Source organism: Hypanus sabinus, chromosome 6 (genome assembly GCF_030144855.1).
Source record: "Hypanus sabinus isolate sHypSab1 chromosome 6, sHypSab1.hap1, whole genome shotgun sequence".
Taxonomy (NCBI): Eukaryota; Metazoa; Chordata; class Chondrichthyes; order Myliobatiformes; family Dasyatidae; genus Hypanus; species Hypanus sabinus.
The window spans coordinates 121,655,352-121,680,638 of NC_082711.1; the positions used below are offsets into that span (position 1 = coordinate 121,655,352).

The following is a 25,287-nucleotide window of genomic DNA, read 5'->3' on the forward strand; positions in this document are numbered from 1 at the left end:
GAATTCTTAGATTATTAATGAAATACTCCTGATATATGAATATGGTCTCTGGTGGTCTAGTGGATTTGGCGCTTTAGCTGCTGCAGCCTGGGTTCATCTTTTGGACAGGAAAGCTATCTTTTCTCGGACAAGGAAAATAACCTTACTCAGCTTGACGCCATTGCAGTGCTCAGGTAAATGACGCGAGGAGCAATGTTCCGGAGTTTGGAGTTCAAACCAGACGCTGTAAGGAGTTTGTATATTGTCCCCGTAATCGTGTGTGTTTCCTCCCACAGTCCAAATACCTGCTGGTTAGTAAGTTGTTGTAAATTGTCCTGTGATTAGGTTAGTGTTAAATACATGGGTTCTGCTGGGCTGGAAGGGCATGTCTCGCGCAGCATCTCAACATAAAAATAAAACATACTTACAGGCCGACCTTGAACAATTCAGCCTACAGGTGGCATTTGGTGCTGGGCCTACACTATGCAATGTCTTTTTCAATATTATTTGTGCCATGAGCTCGGGGAATGCTAGTACATTCACACTGTTCAGTAAGAGCAAAACAATCCACTACATGTTACAAGCGCACTTTATTCTTATCATCTAATGAAGTGGCACTGAAGTTTATCACGCTCAGCTAGTTGGACTAAAGATAAAGTCAAGGTGTTTATTTCATCCCACTGAAACATTTGTCAAGTTGCTTTACTTCTGAGCCGGAGAAGTTTATCCATACGTCGGTAGGCTGAGAGCAGGGTGAGAGGTCGTTCATTGGTGATGTACAGCAAGGTTTACAAAAGGTGCTTTTGGCTCATTACGGCGGTTTTAAATCAACATAGATCCGATGAAAGGGGTTGTAAGCGGAGCGGCCAATGTGTGAGTGGGCCAGTGTTAGAGTAGTTAGGCTTTGGTTCAACGGGCTTAGGCAAGAACAGGCTTGGGCGAACAGTGGCAGAGTTTCTAAATCAGCAAGAAATAAGGTTTCTAGTAAATATTATCTTCTGTTGGTATATGGCTAGTGAGCTGAGACTGGGTCAGGGCAAGAGGTATTGGTACATTCTTTGCGTGAGATGTGGGAACTCTGTTTCCATGATAATGACATCTGCATGAAGTGCATTGAGTTGCAGCTCCTTAGACACTGTGTTAAGGAACTGGAGCTGCAGCTGGCTTAACTTCAGCTCATATGGAAATACGAAGAGGTCACAGATAGGAGCTAAGAAGGCAGTCACCCTAATTTGACAGGAGAGGCAAGTGAATAGGCAGCCAATGCAGAGTATTCTTGTGGCCATTTCCCTCAGTAATAACGTGTACTACTTTGGATGCTGTTAGTGTGCAGGTTAGCAGCAACAACCAGGTCTCTGGCTCTGAGTCTGGGTCCATTGGAAGGGGAGGGGTAAGAAGAGGAGTGCAGTAGTGATAGAGGACCAGTAATCAGATTATATGGACGAATGAGTCACCTGGATGGCATGTTGCCCCCAGGTGCCAGGGTCAGGGATATTTCAGATTGGGTTTACGGCATTCTGAAGTGGGGAGGGTGAAGAGCTCAAAGTCATGGTACATAGGTAGGAAAGGTGAGGAGAGAATATGGGGTAGCAACTCCTGGATTGCTGCCTGTGCCTTGCACCAGTGAGGATAAGAACAGGAACATTTGTCAGATAAATGTGAGCCCGAAGATTTGGTGCAGCAACAGTGTTTCATGTTTTTGTATTATTGGGATCTCTTCTGGGAAAGTTATGGCTTGTACAAAACCTACCAGTTACACCTGAACCAAGGGGGACCAATACACTTGCGGGCATGTTTACTAGAGCTATGGGGCAGGTTTGAACTAATTTCGTATGGGGACGGGAAAAGGAGTGATCGAGCTGAGGATGGGGCAATTTGCATACAACTAGATGCAGTATGTGGAGAGACTGTGAGGAAGGATGGGCAGTTGATAGGATAAAATTGTAGTCAATAGGACGAGTTAAAGTTAAAGTTAAAATCAAAAAAGGTGAATGCCACAGAACCGAAAGTATTACATTTGAACGCACACAGTGTAATGAATAAGTTAGATGATCTTGTAGGGCATTTGAAGATTGGCAGGTATCATGTTTTGGGCATTTCTGGGTTGTGGCTGAAAGGAGATCATAGTTAGGAGCTTAAGGACAGGCAGGTGGGCAGAGGGGGTGGGGTGGCTCTATTGGGAAATAAATAATCGTGGAGACGTAGGATGGGAAGACGTAGAATCCTTGTGGGTAAAGTTAAGAAACCGCAGGGGCAAAAAGACCCTGATGTGAGCTATATACAGACCTCCGAATAGTAGCCAAGATGTGGTTTGCAAATTAAAATGGGAGCATGTAAAAGCGGCAATGCTGCAATAATAATGGGGGGTTTCAATGTGCAGCTTGACTGGGGATATCAGATTTGTACTGGATCCCAAGAAAGGGAGTTTGTGGAATGCATACGAGATGAAATATTTAGAGCAGCCTAAAAGAAAAAGAATTCTGGATTGTGTTATGTAATGACCCTTAAGGTAAAGGAACTCTGAAGAGAGTGTGATCATAATATAATAGAATTCATCCTGCAGATTCAGAAGATAGAAGCTAATAGCGGATATTTCAGTATTACAGTGAAGTAGAGGGAATTACAGAAGAATGAAATAGGAGCTGGCCAAAGTTGCATGAAAGGGAACATTAGCAGGGAGGATGGCAGAACAACAATGGCTGGTGTTTCTCGGGGAAGGCGCAGGAAAGATACATCCCAAAGATGAAGAGGTATTTTAAAGAGAGGCTGTGGCAACTGAAGGGGACAAAGGAAGTCAAAGACAGCATCATAACAAAAGAGAGAGCATATAATATTTCAAAAAGCCAGTGGGAAGCTGGAGGATTGGGAATCTTTTATAAACGAACAGAAGGCAATTAAAAAGTGATAAGAAGAGGAATGATGAAATATGAAGGTAAGCTATCCCATAATATAAAAGAATATACTTTGTACATAAAGATCTTTTTAAATATATAAAAAGTAAGAGAGAAACAACTGAACATTGAACTGGGGAAAAATGACACTAGAGAGGTAGTAATGGGGGAACGAATAAATTATTTTGCGTCAGTCTTCACTGTGACAGGCTCATCCAGAATGACAGAATGTGAAAATGTCAGGGGGTAGAAGAGACTGTTGTTGCAATTACGAAGGAGAAGGTGCATGGGAAGTTGAAAAGTCTGAAGGTAGCTGTCAGCTGGACCAGAGCTACACCCCAGGTTTCAGAAAGAGGTAGATGAAGATACTGTGCAGACGTTATTAATGAATTTTCAGAATTTTGGAATGTTTCTGGAGAAGTGAAAAATTGCAAACGTCACTCTACTTTTTAAGGAAGGAGGAAGCAAAAAAAAAAGGAAATTATAGACCAGTTATCCTGACATCAATGGTTTGAAAGATGAGGTTTTGAGTACTTGGACACACATGATAAAATAAGTCATTATTTTCCAGGGAGAGGAAATCTGCCTGGCAAATCATTCAGGATCATTTGAGAAAATAGTAGGCAGGATAGATACCGAGAGTCAGTAGATGTTAATTTGGATTTTCAGTCAGCCTTTGACAAGGTGCTGCATATGTAGGGACATAACAATCTAAGAGCCCGTGGTATTACGTGAATGGTACAAGCATGGATAAAAGAGTGGCAGTCTTGCAGGAGGCAAAGAATAGGAATAAATAGGGCCTTGTCTGGTTGGCTGCCAGTGACTACTGCTGTGCCAAGGGACGGAGTTAGGACCACTTCTTTTCCCACAATGTTTCAATGATTTGGATGAAGGTATTGAATGCTTTTTGCCCAGATTTGCGGACCATATGAAGATAGGTGGAGGGGCAGTTAGTGTTGAAGAAGCAGGGTGTCTGCAGAAGGACATAGGCAGATTGGGGAAATGGCAAGGACGTGGCATGTGGAATATCGTGTACAGAAGTGTATGGTGATACCCTTTAGCAGACTCAAATAGGCGTTGAATATTTTCAAAATGGGGAGAATTCAAAAATTAGAGCTGCAAAGGGACCTGGGTGTCCCAGTGCAATATTACCTCAATGTTAACTTGCAGGTTAAATTGGTGGTGATTAAAGAAAATAGAACGTTCACATTCATTTCGAGAGGGCTAGAATACAAAAACAAGGCTGCTATGCTGAAGCATTACAAACGTTGTTCAGACCGCACTTGAAATTTCGTGAGCAGTTTTGGGTCCCTTATCTAGGAAAAGTTGTGCTGACATTGGAGAAGCTCCAGAGGAGCTTCACGAGAATGATCTCAGGACCGAAAGGGTTAACACATAAGGAGCATTTGATGGTTCTCAACTTGTACTCGCTGGAGTTTAGACGAATGAGGTGGAGGTGGGTCTCAGTGAAACCAAAAAGAAAATTGAAAGGCCGTGATTGAGTGGACGTGGAGAGGATATTCCTTACAATTAGGTAGTCTCGGACCAGAGGGCACAGCCTCAGAATTATGATAACATAAAACTAAGGAAAAGTTACTTTATCTAGCGGGTGGTATATCTGTGGAATTCATTGCCACGGACGGCTGTTCAGGATTTTTCACTGAGTACATGAATAGCGGAGCTTGATAGGTTCTTGATTGATCAGGGCGTCTAAAGTTACGGGGAGAAGGCAGAAGAATGGGGTCGAGAGGGATAGTAAATCAACCATGATGGAATGGCGGAGCAGACACGATGGGGCAAATGGCCTAATTCTTCTCCTATGTCTTACGGGAACGCCTCGGGAGTAAATCCCGAAGAAAATCCGTAGCTGCTGGTCTACGTTGATTTCAACGCTGAATGGCAACTACTGCGACGCGACTGGTGCCAAACTATATAGCTTCCTGCCGTTCTATTGGGTTCATCAGCTGTGTGAAGAAGCTGAGTCTGCAACACGGGCAACAGCTTGCTCTTCATATCATACTGCCCTACCTTGTGTATCGGTTTGTGTATCACATAGACAGCTAGGATACCGTATCTACCGCCATATCCGTGGCAGACCCAGAGGTGGATGGCCGTAATCTTCTTCCTAGTGTCGGTCTAAAACTACGGTTCGTGGATTTAAATGAGATTGCAAATTCCAGGGGGCCGAAGCGCGACTCGAGTAGCAGCAGTACACCCAATGGATACGAGTAATATTCCCGTTTCAGCCTGATACAGGGTCAGCACAGTCAACATAGTTGTCTTAATGCGTTTAAATGAAATATCGCTGATTAAATCTGATGGAATCTGATTGTTGTCGGAAGCGTCAACGTAGGATACGACGGAGGAAGCGTGGGTGCAGAGCTGGGTTACAAATGTGTTTAAGGAAACAGGGGATTATGCCGACGATCTTGCTGGCAAGCGAGCAGTCTCTGGTGAATAAAATCGATGATCTCTGAGCCAGTTTGCGGGATCGGAGGGACGTTAGGACCGCGTGAATCCTTTGTTTTTTCAAAATCCTTCTTAACCCTTTCCGTACCGGATGCAGAGATTCAGATCAACGAGTTTACTGTACACTATCAGGATAGATCTATAGAGTCTCTCAGAAGCAGAGGTGGAGGAGTATGCCTCACAATCAACTCTTCTTGGTGCACAAATATATCAGTGCTGTCCCAATTCTGCTCACCAGACCTGAAATATCTAGCAGTAAAGTGCCGTCCTTTTTACCTACCACGGAGCTATCTGGATCAGTCTGGTCGCAGTTTACATTCCACCTCAGGCCAATGTCAAGCAAACTTTAGATGATCTGAGCAATAGGATCAACATACACGAAACAGCGCACCCTAACGCCTTCACCATCTGTTTGGGACATTTTAACCGTGCCAGTCTGAAATTACCGTCAACCGATCACTTACAACACCAGAGGAAACAGCACACTGGACCATTGCTGCACTACCATCAAGAATACCTACCGTGTTATTCTACGCCCTCACTTCGGGGAGTCTGATCACCTAGCTGTATTTCTACTCCCTGAGTAGAGGTAGAGACCGAAGACTACAGCACCAGCAGTGAGGACCAAGAAGGTATGGACAAAAGAAGCACAGGAGCGCCTACAGGACTGCTTTGAATCTGTGGACTGGGCTGTCTTCAAGGATTCATCTTTGAACCTGGATGAGTTTGTTGCAGTTGTTACCAACTTCATTAAAACCTGTATGATTGAGCGTATGCCTACAAAGACTTACTGTAGATACTCAAACGAAAAGCCGTGGATGAACCATGAGGTACATCATCTGCTGAAGGCTAGATCCGAGGCATTCAACTCTGATGACCCAGGCCTGCACCAGTATTTCAAGCTTGAAGAGACAACTTTGACCAAAGTTGGAGGTAACATCGGATGCACAGCAGGGTTTACAAAACATTACTTCCCACAAAGAGAAACCCAATAGTATGAATTGCAGCAATGCTTCACTATCAGGTGAACTCAACGCCTTCTAATCCCACTTTGAAAGGGAGAACACACTACAGCTGTGAAGATCCCTGCTGCACCTGATGACCCTGTGATCTCTGTCTCAGAGGCCAATGCTTGGCTGTCTTAAAGTAGAGTGAACCCTTGCAAGGCAGTAGTCCTGATGGAATACCTGGTAAGGCTCTGAAAACCTGTGTCAACCTAGTGGGAGTATTCAAGGACATTTTCAACCTCACACTGCTACAGGCGGAAGTTCCCACTTGCTTCAGAAAGGCAACGATTATACCAGTGCCTAGGTGGAATAATGTGAGTTACCTTAATAACTATCTACAGTGATAAAATGCTTTGAGAGGTTGGTAATGACTAGACTGAGCTCCTGCCTCAGCAATAACACGGACCCATTGCAATTTGCCTATCACCATAAAACAGCAACAGCAGATGTAGTCTCAATGGCTCTCCTCATGGCTTTAGACCACCTGGACAACACTAACACCAATGTCAGGATGCTGTTCAGCAACTATAGCTCAGAATTTAAAACCATCATTCCCACAATCCTGATTGAGAAGTTGCATAACCTGGGTCTCTGTACCTCCCTCTGCAACTGGATCCTCGACTTCCTAACCAGAAGACAACAATCTGTGTGGATTGGTGATAACTTATCTCCTCCTTATTGACAATCAAATCTGGTACACCTCAGGGATGCGTGCTTAGCCCACTGTTCTACTATCTCTATACCCATGACTGTGTGGCTAGGCATAGCTCAAGTATCATCTATAAATTTGCTGATTGGTAGAATCTCAGGTGGTGATGAGAGGGCATACAGGGGCAAGATATGCCAGTTAGCGGAGTGGTGTCGCAGCAGCAACATGGCACTCAACATCAGTAAAACGAAAGTGCTGATTGTGGACTTCAGGAACCCTTGGGCACTACGTCACTTTTAAAATATACAGTATTTTTAAATGACTTGGATGAGGAAGTGGAGGGATGGTTTAGTAAATTTTCTGACGACACAAAGGTTGGGGGTGTTGTGAATAGTGTGGAAGGCTGTCAGAGGTTACAGTGGGTCATTGATAGGATGCAAAACTGGGTTGAGAGTGGCAGATGGAGTTCAACCCAGTTAAGTGTGAGGTGGTTCATTTTGGTAGGTCAAATATGATGACAAAATGTAGCATTAATGGCAAGACTCTTGGCAATGTGAAGGATCAGAAGGTTCTTGGGGTCCGAGTCAATAGGACACTTACCAATAGGACATTGGCCTTCATCAATCGTGGAATTCAGTTTAGGAGCCTAGAGGCAATGTTGTAGCTATATAGGACTCTGGTCAGACCTCACTCTGTACCCACAGAGTACTGTGCTCAGTTCTTGTCACTTTACTACAGGAAGGATGTGGAAACCATAGAAAGGGTGCAGAGGAGATTTACAAGGATGTTGCCTGGATTGGGGAGCATGCCCTCTGTGAATAGGTTGAGTGAACTCAGCCTTTTCTTCTTCGAGCGATGGAGGATGAGAGGTGACCTGATAGAGGTGTACAAGATAATGAGAGGCATTGACCTTGTGGATAGTCAAAGGCTTTTTCCCAGGGCTGAAATGGCTAGCGCGAGAAGGAATATTTTTAAGGTGTTTGGAAGAAGGTACAGAAGAAATGTCAGGGGTAAGTTTTTTATGCAGAGAGTGTGAGTGCTTCGAATGGGCTGGCCGCGGTGGTGTGGAGGCGGCTAAAATACAGCCTGTTAAGGGACTCTCGGACAGGTACATGGAGCTTTGCAGAATAGAGGGCTGTGGGTAACCATAGGTAATTTCCAAAGTAAGTACCTGCTCAGCCTAGCATTGTAGGCCGAAGGGCCTGTATTGTGCTGCATGTTTTCTAGGTTTCTATGTTTCAAGTTGTACAATATGAACTGCGTCCTCGTCTTGCACCTGCAGGTGAACAGGCCGACTTAATCTTTGTCTTCTTTGACCCAATGGGTCAAGCCCTGTGTAAACGGACGCTGAACGTTGTGGAAAAGCTGAATGAGAATCAAGGTGATAAGATAAAGTTTTACCTCAGCAAAGCGGATGAAGCTGGTCCTGAGACTGATAGACAGGTATGGCTAGAAATCTTCAAAGATGTATTTCGAAATCGCGTTATTGGCCCACGCTATTCAGTGAAAATTACGCTTAGTTAATCTGAATGAATGAGTATGAGGATTTTCATTCCATTTTAGAGATAAAACTCACCAAAAGCAATACGTTTAAAACTGTCCCGAACTTGGTAGGATGTTCTTTTCAAGTAACTAAGTTATGCTATAGGAAATAATTACAATTCGAATCAACGCTAACAGACATAATTGTTGCACTACGCCAAAACTGAAACCATATTCATGACTCTGATTGTAGTGTTATTTATAATAAGTGGATATCAACGATACCTGTCATTCATTAGATTTTAATGACGTTTGCATTGGAGAACGTCGGAGCTGGGGCAGAAGAATGACAGATAATTGTGTTTACACATTAAGGAAATGTTTAAACACCCAGACAGTGGATCACAGAGCAGAGTGATGCTTATTCTTTCTCCTCAATGTGTTAAACGTACTTATCTGCATAATTTGTATCAGATGCCGTTGACGATAATGTTTTTTATGTAACCCCCTGGTAAGCCTTAGGCTCGCTCAACTCACTCCCATCTAGGGGGAGCAGACTTTGGCCCCGCCAAACTGGGTAATTAGCTTGTGATGTCCCCAACAACACCAAATAACAGACAGTACACCATATGCGATTAAATGAGTTCACTTTATAGATCTTACTGGAAATATGTACTTTATAGAGATACAATATAAAAGAAAAAGTAAAAGGTGCCAAACTTATCAAAGTCCAAACCACTTCGTGCACAGCCGTTGGAGCTCAATTAACGAAGTCTTCTGGCTACCATTCGATCCCCTCAGACCTCCTCGACTCGTAGCTCAGGACCACCCGAAGTGATCAACCAAGCACCCCCGGCACGACTGTCTTCGTCTCCTCTCCTCGCCCAAAACCCTGGCCTTGGACTCCCGCTCGGGGTGCGTTCCGTCGCCCAGCTCACAGCATCGCAACCTGTCTCTCACCCACTCGCACCGACTCCCCAAAAGCCCACCAACAATAGCTTACAGACCCAGAAGAGAGAATAACATCTATCCCAATTGGTTAACAAATGAATACAATTCTCGTTATCAGTAATTTTAACCGAAACAAGGTTCGAGAGAAAACACCCTCTCACCAGTTAGCATAACAAAGAAGCATTTTCACTTTTAACAAAGAAGCCATTTTGATTAACACACGCGGTAACATAAAGAAAAAAAACATTACACCAAGAAGAAACCCCCTTACACTTATTTAACATAACTAACAGAGTGATCACTTCGTTATTATGTCAGAAGAAATCACAGGCTGTTTTCAATAACACTGTTTGGTTACATAAAGTAAGAGTGATTTTCCTTCCAATGCAGTGGATTATTTATGCATTATTTTGGTGGTGGATAGCGGAATAAAAAGAATGCAAAGAGCTCTATAACATTGGGAGTTTACATATCAACGGGAGTTGCTAATTGCAGATCCATTATTCTTTGCAAAATTTGCCAGCTATCATACGTTTCCTTTGGATTCCTCCAGAGAGTGATGATGCAAATCGTACAAGAACTGTGCAAAAGACCGGGACTGAGCAAGTGCGGCTTTGATATGCCAACCATTTACATCCCAGATCCAGACACAGTAAGACTATGACTGACTGAGTGTGTAATGCGGAATATGCTATTTTTTAAATCTAGTAGAAACGAACAGAACTCAGTTTGCGTATATAGTTCCAATGTCCATCCTTGTGGGCAAATAGCAGCAAATAATGGGGTAGATTAACGTCAAGAAATATTATGACTTCGGACTCCAATTGTTTTTGTAATTTAATATGATGGTGAAATGTTAATGGCATAGTGGTAGCACAGCAGTTAAGATAATGCTGTTACAACACCAACGACCCGTGTTCAGTTACCGCTGTTGTTCCTTTCTTCTCTCCATGACCCTGTTTCCTCCTGGTGGTCCGGCTTTCTCACCATACCAAATACATAGGGGTTAGTCGGCGAATTGGTCAGATGGGTGTAATTGAGTGGGATGGGGGTCGTTCTGAAAGGGCCAGTTACTGCGTCACATCTCTAATATCATATTGCGTCCACTTGCTTATCCAAGAGTTTCTTAAATGCCCCTAATTTATCTGCCTTCTACACACCATTCTGTGAAGCAAGCACTTACCTCCCATATTTTCTCCATGTATCACAGAAATGTGCAGAGGGTTTAAGCATTGAAGTAATTTCCATTCAATTGTTCATAGCTTGTGGATGATAGCCTGCATTGCTCCTGTGAAGCTGGCTGATAATAAACTGAATCACTCCTACTATTTTTTTAGACGTATCTCATAAAAGCATTCAGATATACTGAACTAATTTTCATTTTCATACTGGTATCAGTGGCAACCGTTACACAGTTACCTGTTAACAGTTACACTACTGGCAACAACGGCAATTCCCATTTCCTTTTCTGCCATTGTTTCTGCACTCGCTCAAATGCTGGAGCAAATGCAGGTAACGATCATGTGTTGTCAGTCCAATATCTTAAAAAGGAGGGAGATTGGAGAAGAACCTCTATTAATCAATGTTGTTAAGATGACGCGCACACCGTGTTTCTGGATGTGTTTATTTCAATGACTTCATTCTCATTTTTGATTTTTGCTTTTTGGATAACAGCCATCGCGTTGCGTGAATCAGATTCAGGAGGTATGCGCAACCATAGAAAAAACAATAAACCGAACTGTTCAAAACACGCTGAACCAGCTTGAGAAAGACTGCGGACTCGTCATTCAGGCAGCCCAGCAGCAACTAAAGAAGAACAGGTGAAATTGCAGTGTGCATACTGTCTAGGAGAGCAAAACAGAATAACGTTTTTGAGTGTACAGTACATATTGCCAGAATACACATTAACTCTGAAATGTTCAGATGGATAACACAGATATTATGTGTAATTTGTTGACAAAGTTGAATTTCCTTATTTTAGTAGACATCGTAGTTCTACTTGATCTCATTGTTTACCCGTGAATCTGAAGAATTGACAGTGAAATCTTGGAAAATGCGACAGTGTGCAGTGTAGACTTGGAGAAATTAGAGGGAACTAACATCTTACCCAACAGTGTTTGAAAAATAAGTATTTTGTACTTTACAGATAGAACAAGAATTGCAGAGCAAATGGGCGCATAAAACGTCCCCGACAAAATTCGACTGAACTAATTGTCCTTAATGACGAGAACGTACTTTGAGTTGAAGCCAGCCTAAAATCGTAATTTTTCCGGTCTTGATCAACCCTTTCTCATCTTCTGTTGAATCTTCGCCAATTAGCTTCCGTCACTAAAGTTCAGATTGGACTCGACCATTTAAACATCTTTCTGTCGGCCTCTCCTCGAACCAATATAACTTATTCTCTTGATATTGGTGCTGGTAGCATAGGTCGCACAAACTCCCACTTGATTGCTATTTCATCCCGCCCCCTCAACACTGTTTAATTTTTTCTGACTTAAATTCAATATTGATGGCTTATCCGTATCTATAAATCTGCCCTACATTTTGAAAACAATGGCCTCTAAAACATGGTACAATTCTTAACGTCCTTAAGGTTGCTATACTTGATTTTGACTGAACCTTAAAGGTATGGAACTCTCTCAATTAATTTTCTGACCGCACTCCAAATCTCTCTTCACATAAATAGGCATTTGCAATCTATTTTCTTGACAGCTATTTTCTCCCAATGAATAATTCCTAACCTAAGTATATTTTAAACATCGGATTCAGATTAATGCTACAATTTATAGTGTTAAACCACTGAGTTAACAGACGTTGTTGATATTCTGGATGACTGACAGGTAGATAAATCCACACAGATGAGCACGTGCACTCAGACAGAAAATGCGGGAAATCAACAGTAAGCTCAGATTGTAATGCTATGCTTCAGTTAAGGCTTTTAAGTTTGGCACTTAACACCAGATTGAAAAGGAATTCATTTGGACAGATTTAAGGAAATGCACACTCATTGGCCACTTTATTAGTTATACCTGTACACCTGCTCATGAATCCAAATATCTGATCATCCAATCACGTGGCAGCAACTCAATGCATAAAAGCACGCAGACCATGGCCAAGAGGTTCAGTTGTACAGATGAAGCATCAGAATGGGAAAGAAAATATGATCTAGGTGACTTTGGTCCATCGACTGATCGTTGGTGCCAGATGGGGTGATTTGAGTGGTCTCAGAAGCTGCTGATCTCCTGGAGTTTCACACACTACAGTATCTAGAATACTAGTACTAATGAAGTGGCCACTGAGCAAATATTAATAATTTGGGTGATAATGGCCGTCAGAGTAACCCCATTAGCACCCACCCCCATCTTATTTCACCACACCACTGCAGATTGGTATTTCTCAGACCCCATCACCCACCCGCCCCCCCCTTTGAACTTCCTGTAACTTTTTGTACAGCAAAGGCAAAGTGTAAATTGAAACAGTCAATTCACCTTCCGGTATACTCTGTGATTTGGGAGGAAGCGGAGGACCTGACCAAATTCGATGAGGTTCCAAGGAGAACATGAACTACGTACAGTATACTCAGAACCCATGACCAGTGTCGAAGCCTGATGCTGCTCAACCTACCAGTCAACGTTGCAATGTCATCTACCCCTCCCTGAGGAACATAAGCATCCGAAATGATACAGATATTGATCTCATCTTAGTGTTCATGAGGCTCATACAGATGCTCCTCTTCCGCAAATTTTTTTTTCTGCATATGAGTTGGTAAATGTATCAAGCGAATTTACAGTCAGGGGTCAGTTTATTAGATACTAAAATGGCCAATGACTGTATGTTTGCCATCTTCTGCTGCTGTAGACCATTCAGGGTTCGACGTGTTGTGCATTTAGAGATGTTCACCTGCACACTATTATTTCAACGCGGGGTTATTTCAGTTACTGTTGTCTTCCTTCAGCATGAACTAGTCTGGCCATTCCCCTCTGACCTTAACAAGGCATTCTCACTCACGGAATCGCTGCTCACTGGATGTTTTTCTTTGTTTTCTTTTGCACCATTTCTGTAACCACTATAAACTGTGTGCATGAAAGCCCCCAGGAGATTAGCAGTTTCTGAGATACTCAAATCACCCCCTCTGGCACCAACAATTATTTGACAGTCAAAGTTACTTCGATCACATTCCTTTCTCATTCTAATATTTAGGTTGAACAACAACGGAAACTCTTGTCCACGTTTTTATGTGCTTTCATATGACCGGGTGACTATACATTTGCCGGTGTACAGCTGTGCCTAATGAAATGGCCACTGGGTGTAGATGGGCTAAATATTATTATGGATGATAATAATATAACAATAATGTTAAAGACAAAAATTAAATAGTTGAAAATGAGTTTTAAACTAGCAAGGTTGTTTAAACTAGAAGGTTGTTTTTAAATTTAAAAAAAATTAAATGAGCAAATCAAATTAAAAATAATATTGTACCCCAATGAGCGACTAAGAGGAAATTCTGCAAACGCAGGGCGACGCTATTTTAATTGCCCAATGATATGAAAAACAAATGGTATTTGCTGTCCATTGTGAACTATGAATTAAATCAATAGGAAATTTGCGATTTAGCTATAAATTTGCAAAATTAGTGTCGTTTGCTTATTCCCAGAATCTCAGTATTAAATTAACCTGAAATAGCTTGGTTTAGTTTGACTGAATTAGACCGCGAGACTCATTAATTACGATGTCTCGATTCAGATAATCTGTGTCCTTTATTTGCTTCATGCATTACTGAATGGTCAGTAGCAGGGAGATGTGGGGAGTGTTTAGATCAAGTCCACTTACATTTAGTCCACTCACCTGTTGACATGGTATTTCCGTCCATTTCAGCGAACACAAATCAAAGAACAGGGATGTCTGGATTAAGCGTGCATTCTTCAGTTCTTTGGCATTCCTGGTTCCACTATCACTGTTGACAAGTTTCATAATTTCCAACATATCAAGAGAATTTCTTGTCGATTTCATTGGAGAGGAAGTAGCCAAAAGTTTGCTGATCTGGGCGGTATGAATCATTGTTAATTTCTTTATTCTAACCACTTAATACACAATAGCGGCAAGATTTGGTTGATTAATTAGAAAAAGCTGATGTATAAGATCTCAGATCCATTTGGCCCATATACTACCTGTCTTCACTGTTCTGATTCATTCAGTGTTTCATAGGAAAAACACAAGGAAAGTGTAATAGACATGTTGCAGTAAAATACTTCACATCTGTGCTCATTACTACCCTCAGTATATATTCCAACGGGAGTGGCACAAGATATTACCTGATGCCATTCACAGGATGACGCAGGAATTATCCATCCAAGCCATTTTATAACTACCTCTTGATTGTTGAGAGAGAGAGAATGAGAGAGAGAAAGAGAGAGGTAGAGAGAGAGAGAGAGAGAGAGAGAGAGAGAGAGAGAGAGAGAGAGAGAGAGAGAGAGAGAGAGAGGAGAGAGAGAGAGAGAGAGAGAGAGTGCGAGAGAGAGAGAGAGAGAGAGAGAGAGAGTGTGAGAGAGAGAGAGAGAGAGGGGAGAGAGAGAGAGAGAGAGAGAGAGAGAGAGAGAGAGAGAGAGAGAGAGAGAGAGAGAGAGAGAGAGAGAGAGAGAGAGAGAGAGGGGAGAGACACTCGCCAATATCTATGTATCAGAAAGCCAAAATACTGAACACTACTAGATAATCAGAAAGTTCCTCACATTTGAGCATGCTTGGCTATGGCCATGCCTTAGCTTTTGCCAGGTGAGACCTTCGGGCCATAAGACATAAGAACAGAATTAGGCTATTCAGCCCATCGATCCTGCTCCGTCATTCCATCATAGCTGATCATGGATCCCACTCAACCCCATACACCTGCCTTCTTGCATATCCTTTGAAGCCCTGACCAATCAGGAAATTATCAACTTCTGCCCTAAATATGTGCATGGACTTGGACTTCACGTAGTCTGTGGCAGAGCATTCGAAGATTCACTGCTCTCTGGCTAAAAAAAAATCCTCCTAACTCTGTTCTAAAAGGTCATCCCTCAATTTCTTGATACCCCCACCATAGGAAACATCCCCTCAACATCCACCCTATCTAGTCCTTTCAAAATTCAGTAAGTTTCAAAGGAATTGCCCTGCATTTTTATAACCTCCAGTGAGTACAGATCCAAAACTACCAAATGTGAACATGTGAACATCCGCTGGACTCTCTCCAATGACAGTACATCCTTTCTGAAATATGTGGCCCTAAAAGGCTGACAATACGCCAAGTGCGGCCTGACTAGTGCCTTATAAAGCCTCAGCATTATCTCCTTGTTCTTATATTCTATTCCCCTTGAAATGAATGTCAACATTGCATTCGCCTTCTTCACCACAGACTCAATCTGGAAATTAACCTCCTGGGAGACATACACAAGCACTCTTAAGTCCTTCCGCACCTCTGATGTTTGAACCTTCTCCCCATTTAGATAATAGTCTGCACTATTGTTCCTTTTAACAAAATGCATTGTCACACATCTCAGTCCTGCATTCTTCGCCCTTCAAAAACATTGGGGACCCTGGCACCTGGTGAACAAACTGCCATCCATGTTTCTTTCTTGTGATCACAGGATGACCTATCTGTCCCCCAAACCATAGAGTCCCATATTATTGCTGCCACTCTTTTCTGTTCCCTGCTTTTCTGAGCCAGAGGGCCAGTCTCAGTGCTAAAGGCACGGCTGCTGTTGCTTCCTCCAGGTAGGCACCCCTCTCATCTTCAAAATTGAGTACATTCTTGGGGGGGGGAGCATCCACAGGGGTGCTCTCCACTATCTAACTTTCTCTTATCCTTCTCTGGACAGTCACCCATTGATCTGTCTCCTGTAGCCTTGGGGTGAACACCTCCCTGTTTATCACCTTGTTTATCACCTCTTCGATTTCCCAAACATGGTCTCTATGGAGCTACATCTCGATGCACCTGGTGCAGATGTGGGCACTGGGGAGGCTGGTAGATTCCTAGAAATCCCACATCTGACACCCCAAGCAGAACAGTGGCTCTGCAGACATAGCCCCTATTCTCTTGAGTTAAGAAAAAAAAACATATAACAATTACAGCACGGAAACAGGCTATCTCAGCCCTTCTAGTCCGTGCCGAACGCTTACTCTCACCTAGTCCCACCGACCTGCACTCAGCCCATAACCCTCCATTCCTTTCCTGTCCACATACCTATCTGATTTTTTTATAAATGACAATATCGAACCTGCCTCTACCACTTCTACTGGAAGCCCGTTCCACACAGCTACCACTCTCCGAGTAAAGAAGATCCCCCTCATGTTACCCCTAAACTTTTGCCCCCTAAGATGTGAGGAACAAATAAAAATAACAATAAAAGTACCTTTCTTTTAATCCCAGAAATTGATGACTTTTTTGTTGCTATCAAGATGGTTAACTCAAAAAATTAACAAAATAACTCAACAAAAGACCAATACATTCAAGATGATAAATAAAGAAAATGCCAAGAAAAAAGGAAAGCAATCCAGCATATTACAGGATCTGCAGAAGGTACTGCAGGAGTTTAACTCAATCTGATTATTTACACAGACACAATCAAGTGGCAAACATCATTCAGCAAAACTTGCTTTGACAAGCTTAACAAACTCATAAATGAAATCATGCCTTACTATAAATACAAGCTAGATCCAGTTTTAGAGTCAGAATAACACAAATTACATTATGAATGATCCGTTATTGCAGATAGGACAAATCAAAAATAACCATCTGAATACAACAGTACAGGATAAACTAGCAAGGACAATTTACTGAATTCAACTTATGTCGCCATTCTAAACACACACAACTTACAGAAATCAGTAAGTGAAAAACACACCAGGAATATGCAGCATTAAAACAGGAAATTGAAAGACTTTGTAATTTGAACTGGGTATGCATTGTCTCGATAGTAATATCTACGACTAACATGTTCCCAAAGTCACTACACAATAGCATTAAACAATTAGGGGTACACAGTAATACACAGTAATATCTATGTAAGTCTTCAGAAAACCACAATATTAATGACCACTAGAACAGTTTGAACGTTTCTAGCAATTGAGAAATGAGCCTGCTTGACAATGCCCTTACCTGAGGATTTACCAGCTTGAGTGGAGAAAAAAAGTGTTTTTATTAACAATAATAAAATTTAAGAAATCATTAATATTGAAGAAAAAGTTAACCAAAGGAAGAGCATGCTCTAATGAAGACATCCCCACTACCTGAACAGTCTAGATATCGACAAGAAAGCATCAAACACCTGGCTCAAAGAGGAACAATTTCTTGTGGCAATACAGGACCAGGTGGGAAACAGAAAAAGGGTTCAAAAATACAGAATAAAAGACCAACAAATTCAAGATGATAATTGTTGCAAATGGCAAGAGAAACCAGAAACAATCCAACATATTACAGCAGCAGTATAACTCAATCTGATTACTTACACAGTCCCAATCGTGGCAAACATCATTCATCAATATTTTGCTTTAAAATCCAAGCACATAAAAGACGGCATAACTTGCTATAAATACAAGCCTGATCCAGTTTTAGAGTCAGAATTTTGCATATTATTTTATAACCGATCAGTTATTACAGACAGGACAATCCATTAAAAACGTTCAGATTTAATAATACAGGATAAACAAGCAACAACATAGCAATATCTATGCAAATCTTCAGACAGCAACAATACTAAACATCACTAGATAGTTAGAAAGTTTCCAGCGATTGGCAAATGAGTGTAGTTGGCTAAGCTCATACCTTAGGCTTTACCAGCTACAGCTGAAGAAAAAAATAATAAGGGATTTTATATGGCGACTTTGTAAGCTCACTAAGGTTTTCTCTAGCTTTAAACATGCTCTCTACTGAATCGGAAGAAAATAGGGTATCAAATCTGAGACAACTAAATGAATTGTCCATTGACACACCTTCTAAACATGGACAATTTGAAATTATACCCTCCTCCATCAGTAAAACTACAGCAATTAATTCCAATAGGAGAACACTTTTCTGAAGATGGAAACATGACCTTTGGACTATAGACTGCAACTTCAGAATATTAAATGTAAAGTAAGGTACACAAGAGCTAATAGGATATAAACCTGAGGGGTTCATCAGGGACTGCTACTTTTCACATTGTTTGTCTATGATTTAGACAGTGGAATTGATGGCTTTGTGGCAAAGTTTGCTGATGTTACAAAGATAGGTGGAGGGGTAGGTAGTGCTGAGGAAGCAATGCAATTGCAGCAGGACTTAAACAAATTGGAAGAATGGGCAAAAAAGTGGCAGATTGAACAGAGAGTTTGAAAATGTGTGATAACACATCTTGTTAAAAAGAACAACAGTGCAGGCCATTATCTAAATGGGGAGAAAATACAAACATCAGAGGTGCAAAGGGACTTAGGACTTCTTGTGCAAGATTCCCAGGAGGTTAATTCACAGGATGTTGTAAAGAACATATAATGTTGGCATTTATTTCAAGAGGAATAAAATAAAAACTAGGAGATAATGCCGAAGATTTATAAGACACTAGTCAGGCTGCACATGGAGTATTGTCAACAGTTTTGTGCCTGTTATCTCAGAAAGGATTTATTGTCATTGGAGAGAATCCAGAGGAGGTTCACAAGGATGATTCCAGGAATGAAAGTGTTAATCTATGAGGAGCATTTAGTAGCTTTGGGTCTGGACTAACTAGAACTTAGAAGAATGTGCGGGGATCTCATTGAAATCAAGGGAATGTTGAAAGGACTAGATAAGATGGATGAGGAGAGGATGTTTCCTCTGGTTGGGGTCTTGTTTAGCCAAAGAGTGGTAAATCTGTGCCACAGACTGAGGTAGAGGCCAAGTCCATGGGTGTATTTAAAGCTGAAGTTGTTAGATACCTGATTGGTTGGGACATCAAGGAATATGGTGAGAGGGCAGATGAATGGGGTTGAATGGGATCCGGGATCAGCCATGACAAAATGACAGAGCGAATCCGATGGGCTGAATGGCTTAATGCTGCTGCAATGTCTTATGGTCCAAACAGAGCAGCAGGATAAAATACAATCATTGAATGAATATGAAACTTATCATATTCTGGGATATCAACAAGCAAAGAAAACTTTTGACAGAATTTATTTCAAGACTTAAGAATATCTGCCGAACAGAGCTCAAAAGTCAAAATATTTTTTTTTGGTATATCTCAGTCCCAACTGGTTTTGGAATATTTACAATGAGAAATAAGGACAGAAATGGCATATTTCATGGAACACTATGTACACTAACAGACTTCGATTTGCACCATCTAGAACAGAAGGAGGAAGTGGAATAGAAGACATAAAAATTTTACACAACAGTCAAATAAACTAAGGATATTCTTTCATCAATGAAAACAGGATTCAGCACTCCACATGGATATATGCAATTCTGATCAGAAGTGCACACCACTAAACTTAAAAGAAAAGCAAAATGCTGAAAAATGAAGAGACTATCACCACAGAAGACAAAAGTTAACCAATGGAAGTAAATGACCCAGCAAGGAAGACAGCCCTGCTCTCTGAGCAGACTAGATGTTGCTAAAGAAGTTTTGAACGTCTGGATCAGAGTGGAGACTTCTTCGCAGAAACATAGGGGTTCCTTATGGCAATGCAGGACAAAATGGTTAACGCAAACAAAACTATCAAAATGCTTAATAAAAGACCAAGAAGTTCAAGGTATAAATGTAGAAAATACCAGGAGACCCGATAAACAATCCAAAATATTAAAAAATCCTGCAGTGGTTTTTTAAAAAAATGTGATTACTTACACAGGAACATTCAAGTGGCAAACATCATTCAACAAAATCTCGGATTAAAATACAAATGCATAAAAGACACCATACCTCACTCTCAATATAAGCCTGATCCTGTTTTAGAGTCAGAGTCCAACAAATTATATTACGACCACTCCATAATTATTTTTACTCCATAATAACTGTTCAGTTATAATGTTGCAGGGTAAACAAGGACAACTTACTGAATAGATACAGCCATTCAAAACATACAGAAATTATTAAGTGCAGAACTCCAGAAATATACTGAATTAAGAGAGGACATTGAAAGAGTTTGGAACAGGAACAGGAAGTATATTGGCCCGATAGTAACCTCTACAACTGTTATCATCTGAAAGTTACTACACCACAACATTGAACAACTCGGCCTACACCGCAATATTTATTTAAATCTCCAGAAAGCCACATTACTAAACACCACTATAATACTTCGAAAATTCCTCAGTGTGAATCACCGTTCTCAGGTTTCTACTGCTTGAGCCGAGAAGAATAAAAATACAACTACATTGATATGTATCAAGAACGTCTTAAGCAAATAGTGTAGTTCAAAGTACTTCACAATGGGATAAAAGACAAAATGATGTTACTAAAAAGCTAGGTTAAAGAAATAGGCTTTGAGCCGGTGTTTAAAAGTGACAACTGCGCCTGCATCCCTTACAGATTAAGTTATTGAGTTACACAGTTTAGGAGCATAGTTCAAAAAGCTGATCTGTTTGAGTGAGATTGATTCAATTTAAGGGATCATGGAAGAAGAGCAGGATTATAAAACAAAAGCACTGCTATGATGTACTCTAGTCCTTAATCATTGAGAAATTTAAAAAGAAGTAAGAAAACTTTAAACTCAGTCCTAAAAGATATAGGAAAACAATGCAGAGCAGTTACAGCAGTAGTCATTTGCTCTATCATCCTGGTTATAGTTAAAAGTCTAACAGGAGTGTTGTGATTGAGTCAACGTTTATCAATTTAGGACACTTCTATCCCGTGCTCATTCTGAAAGGGCATCGGTTGAAAAGCAGATGCGGAATTTTACTCCACATCTAACCAGGTATTGTTGCATTATTTAATCAAATGCATTGTTTTTTCTATTATTTGTGTTCTTCCTGATGCAGCATGGGCGACTAAAAGTAATATATGAGATGTTTAGAGGCAAAACAATATAAATCAGATTCTTCTGTCATTTAGAAATGTGCAATTTAAGATTACAGCATAAATTTCCTCTTGTCCATTTTTATTTTGTACACATTTTAGATGATACGGACATGTATTTTGCATTACTTTTATCAAGATCTGAAAGCTATTATCTTACACTGGAATGGTTACACTGAGTTATCATTTGATAGTTATCTTTTGATTACATTGAGTTATCTAAAAGAAGCTAACTTAACCTGCAATAATGGGAAGCAACATCTTAGTACCTACAGAAATAAGGAAATGAGATTCCTTTCTGTAAATTAATCTGGATTTTTGCAATCTGACACTATTTTCCTTTTTTCTGGCTAGTGGATTGTATCTACTACATGGAACTGGCTAACTGGAGGCAGCTGTGTCTTGGCTGTAATTGTTCTGATTGGATTCATAATCATTTCGATGCTTCTTTCAAAATGTTATTCCAGGTGATTCCATTACCATTTTCTCAGACCTGGGACATCTGCAGCGATGTGGTGGTAGATACAAAAGAGAAAATGAGAAGGATAAATGGTCAGAGATGCAAGGTAGTGATGAGGAGGGTAAAAGGGGATGGCAAAGGCTGACAGTGCAGGGTACATGCCCAATGAGATTACATGTCCAATGTAAAAACTGCCATCATCACAGAAAGAAGGAAAAGCACAAAGACACTGAAAAAAGCCAATGATAGGGCAAGGAGGATTGACATGGACATCTGGGTTGAGACTAACTGAGCTCAAAGGAGGTAGGAAGAGAAACACGAGATGCTGAGAGGAAGTGAAAAGTATAAGACAGAAAACATAAGACAGATGGGGTAGTAAATTTGCTGATGATGCAAAGGTTGGGGGTGTTGTGGATAGTGTGGAGGGCTGTCAGAGGTTACAGTGGGACATTGATACGATACAAAACTGGGCTGAGAAGTGACAGATAGAGTTCAACCCAGAGAAGTGTGAACTTGGCCTTTTCTCCTTGGAGCGATGGAGGATGAGGGGTGACCTGATAGAGGTGTATACGATGATGAGACACATTGATCATTTGGTTAGTCAGAAGCTTTTTCCCAGGGCTGAAGTGGCTAACATGAGAGGGCACATTTTTAAGGTGCTTGGAAGTAGGTACAGAGGAGATGTCAGGGGTAAGTTTTTTACGCAGAGAGTGGGCTACTGGTGATGGTGGTGGAGGTGGATACGATAGAGTCTTTTAAGAGACTCTTGGGGAGGTACATGTAGCTTAGAAAAATAGAGGGCTATGGGTAACCCTAGGCAATTTCTATAGAAAGGACATTTTGAGCACAGCTTTGTGGGCCGAAGGGCCTGTATTGTTGTGTAGGTTTTCTACGCTTCCATGTTTCAAAAAGCTAATTAATATTGACGTTATCACATAGCAGCATGATATCACATCACCTGATTCACATTATTGATTTTTAAAATTCTATATTTACGTATATTCAACATAACATTGTAAGTGAAATATTTCTCTATTGACTACTGTTTAGATGGATGAATAATTCCTTATTTCATTATGTGAAGATTAGCATCCAGTGGATCTGCAACAGAATTCTGTGCAGTCTGGGGGGGGGGGGGGAGTATGAGCTCATATCATCACTTAGGGTCTTTTTGAAAGAAGGGAATGTCATCATCTAGGATCGAATTTTATCATTTGAATAATTTAACACCCAATGAAATACTCTGGTATTAAGCTTCTCTATTTCTAAATAATTTGCACTACAATAATACATGATGGTGCTGATTCAGTACCTTCTTCAACATTCCTATTGTGTATGTTTCCTGCTCTCCATTATTCTCTAATATTCTCGATTATCATTAGATTGAATGAAAACCTCACCAACATGACTATTCATGACTATGCTAACCTCCTTAGCCACTTCATCATGAGCAATTACAAACTTTATTAGAATTCTTTTCCTTACATATCATCCTTATATTTTTGAAGAAACCTTGAGACATAACACTCCATCATATCCAGACACTGAAACCTTGCTTTCCTTCGATCCTCAGAAAGGGCAAGGGGGATAGAACTGTCACCTACAGTTCACAGAATCACCTCAAGAGTATTCGTAAAGCTCCATAGTTTTGTGGATAGAACAACATAACTACAATCAAAAAGCAAAGTAACTGCAAATGCCTGAAATTTGAAACAAAACTAAAGATAATGCCAGAAATAGTCAACAGGTCAAACACAGCTATGGAAAGAAACAGGGCTCACTTTCTAGTTCACTGAATTTTTAAAAAGTGCTTCTCAACCTGTTGAAAATGTCCAGAATATTCTGTTTGTTTTCAGATTTAGCAGCTTTATAGGTTGCCCTGTATTGATGACTCGGCTTCCTGGTATATACCACACCTGGTATGGTACTCCAATAGTAGTGAGTTACTCACCAGAGCGATGGGCATCCATGATTTACATTTAAGTCAGTATGCTCAGCCAACTCAATGAAATTTCAATGTATGTATTTGTCACATCAAAATAGACTGACTACTCTATTCATGTGTCAACTTCGACTGAAATATATTCTGGCTAAAAACCTATAAACTGAAATGTTTGTGAAACGTTCTATCTTACATATCCCATATCTGAATTATTTCTGGATACTGCTGTGGAGGAAACAAACATTCACATGTTGCTCAACCTCTATATGAGATTTAAGTACAAGTGTTACCTCTTGAGAATTATACAACATAGACATTTATATAATATTTCAGACATTTTCTTTGAACGTGACCTCCACCTGTGACTTGTCAGGTTTAAATCAAAGACTGCAGCCAAGATGAAATGTAAACTTACAGCCACATGATATTCTGGATCTAGTCAAAATTATCTTTTTGTTTTATATATATATATATATATGTATCCAGCACCAAACCTACTCTATCAAGGAAGGAGCGAAATAGACTGCAGGCGAACCTTGACTATGTCCAGTCTGTCATTGTTGAGAAAAAGGTATCGTCTCCCTATCCTCATGACATTATTTGTTGTGCTAAAACTTTCTATTAATTTTAATGTCAAAGTATTTTCCTTTGTATTTTGTGTTCCTAGTAACTCATTTTCTGGGGTGACTAAATGCTGTCAAGCTGTTGGTGATAGTGACTTTAGTTAACAATAGATCCCTTTATTTATTTGTTACAGGTGCAACTCCAAGAGATGTATCTCTCCCAATGTGTGACTGAGCAGGATTTAAGCTAAAGCTGGCCAAAATAGTGAAACTTGGGAAAGTACTTTACTTGAGAAAATAGCGAAGATGCTTCTATCTATTTTGCTCGTAATTCATGGCACTTCTTGCTGAGCTGAATGATCAACTGGAATTAAACAGCCCAGTTAATTGTTGCAGACTTTAATGACCGTAGGATCACTGCCTTTCCAATTATCCGCCCCTCTTATCCCAAATAATTCCCACTCCCACCATTTCTTTTGACCACGACACATGTTTTCTAAATATTTTGTCGGCACTTAAAGATCATTTGAAGTGCTTCCCGTAACGGTCCAGATATGCAGGCATTTACTCCTTTTCAGTGCATACAGGAGTACTGGTTTTAATTATTTATGAAAGCAGCCATAAAGTATCTTCATTTATAAACTGCCTGTATCTCAGTCCTCGTAATAAAGTTTGGTTGTGTTGACAGACCAGCTGCATCTGTGTCAGCAAGTGTCTTATGTCCGGTAATTGTATTAGATTTATTTCTGTTTCTCTCTATTTTCATTTAATAGTTTTGACACGAAAAGTCAGCGCTGCTTATGATCACATGTTAGCTTGTCCCTGAATCTCACCATTGCCTCTATTTTCTCACCTGTCATAGAATTGGCAGCAGAACAATGGTTTGTTCGCATCTTTTTGTCGA

The 25,287-nt window shown here is 40.7% G+C and overlaps 1 protein-coding gene across 1 annotated transcript in view; it reads left to right on the plus strand.

Annotated features, from left to right (window-relative positions):
• LOC132395803 (uncharacterized) overlaps nt 1-25,039 on the plus strand; it is a 42,882-nt gene extending 17,843 nt beyond the window's left edge. The window contains exons 6-12 of the mRNA XM_059972869.1: nt 8,278-8,438; nt 9,982-10,080; nt 11,103-11,248; nt 14,304-14,475; nt 21,773-21,885; nt 24,307-24,391; nt 24,578-25,039. Coding sequence (XP_059828852.1) covers nt 8,278-8,438; nt 9,982-10,080; nt 11,103-11,248; nt 14,304-14,475; nt 21,773-21,885; nt 24,307-24,391; nt 24,578-24,634 — 833 coding nt within the window. The 3' untranslated portion in view covers nt 24,635-25,039. The remainder of the gene's footprint in view (nt 1-8,277; nt 8,439-9,981; nt 10,081-11,102; nt 11,249-14,303; nt 14,476-21,772; nt 21,886-24,306; nt 24,392-24,577) is intronic.
• The last annotated feature ends 248 nt before the right edge of the window (nt 25,040-25,287 follow it).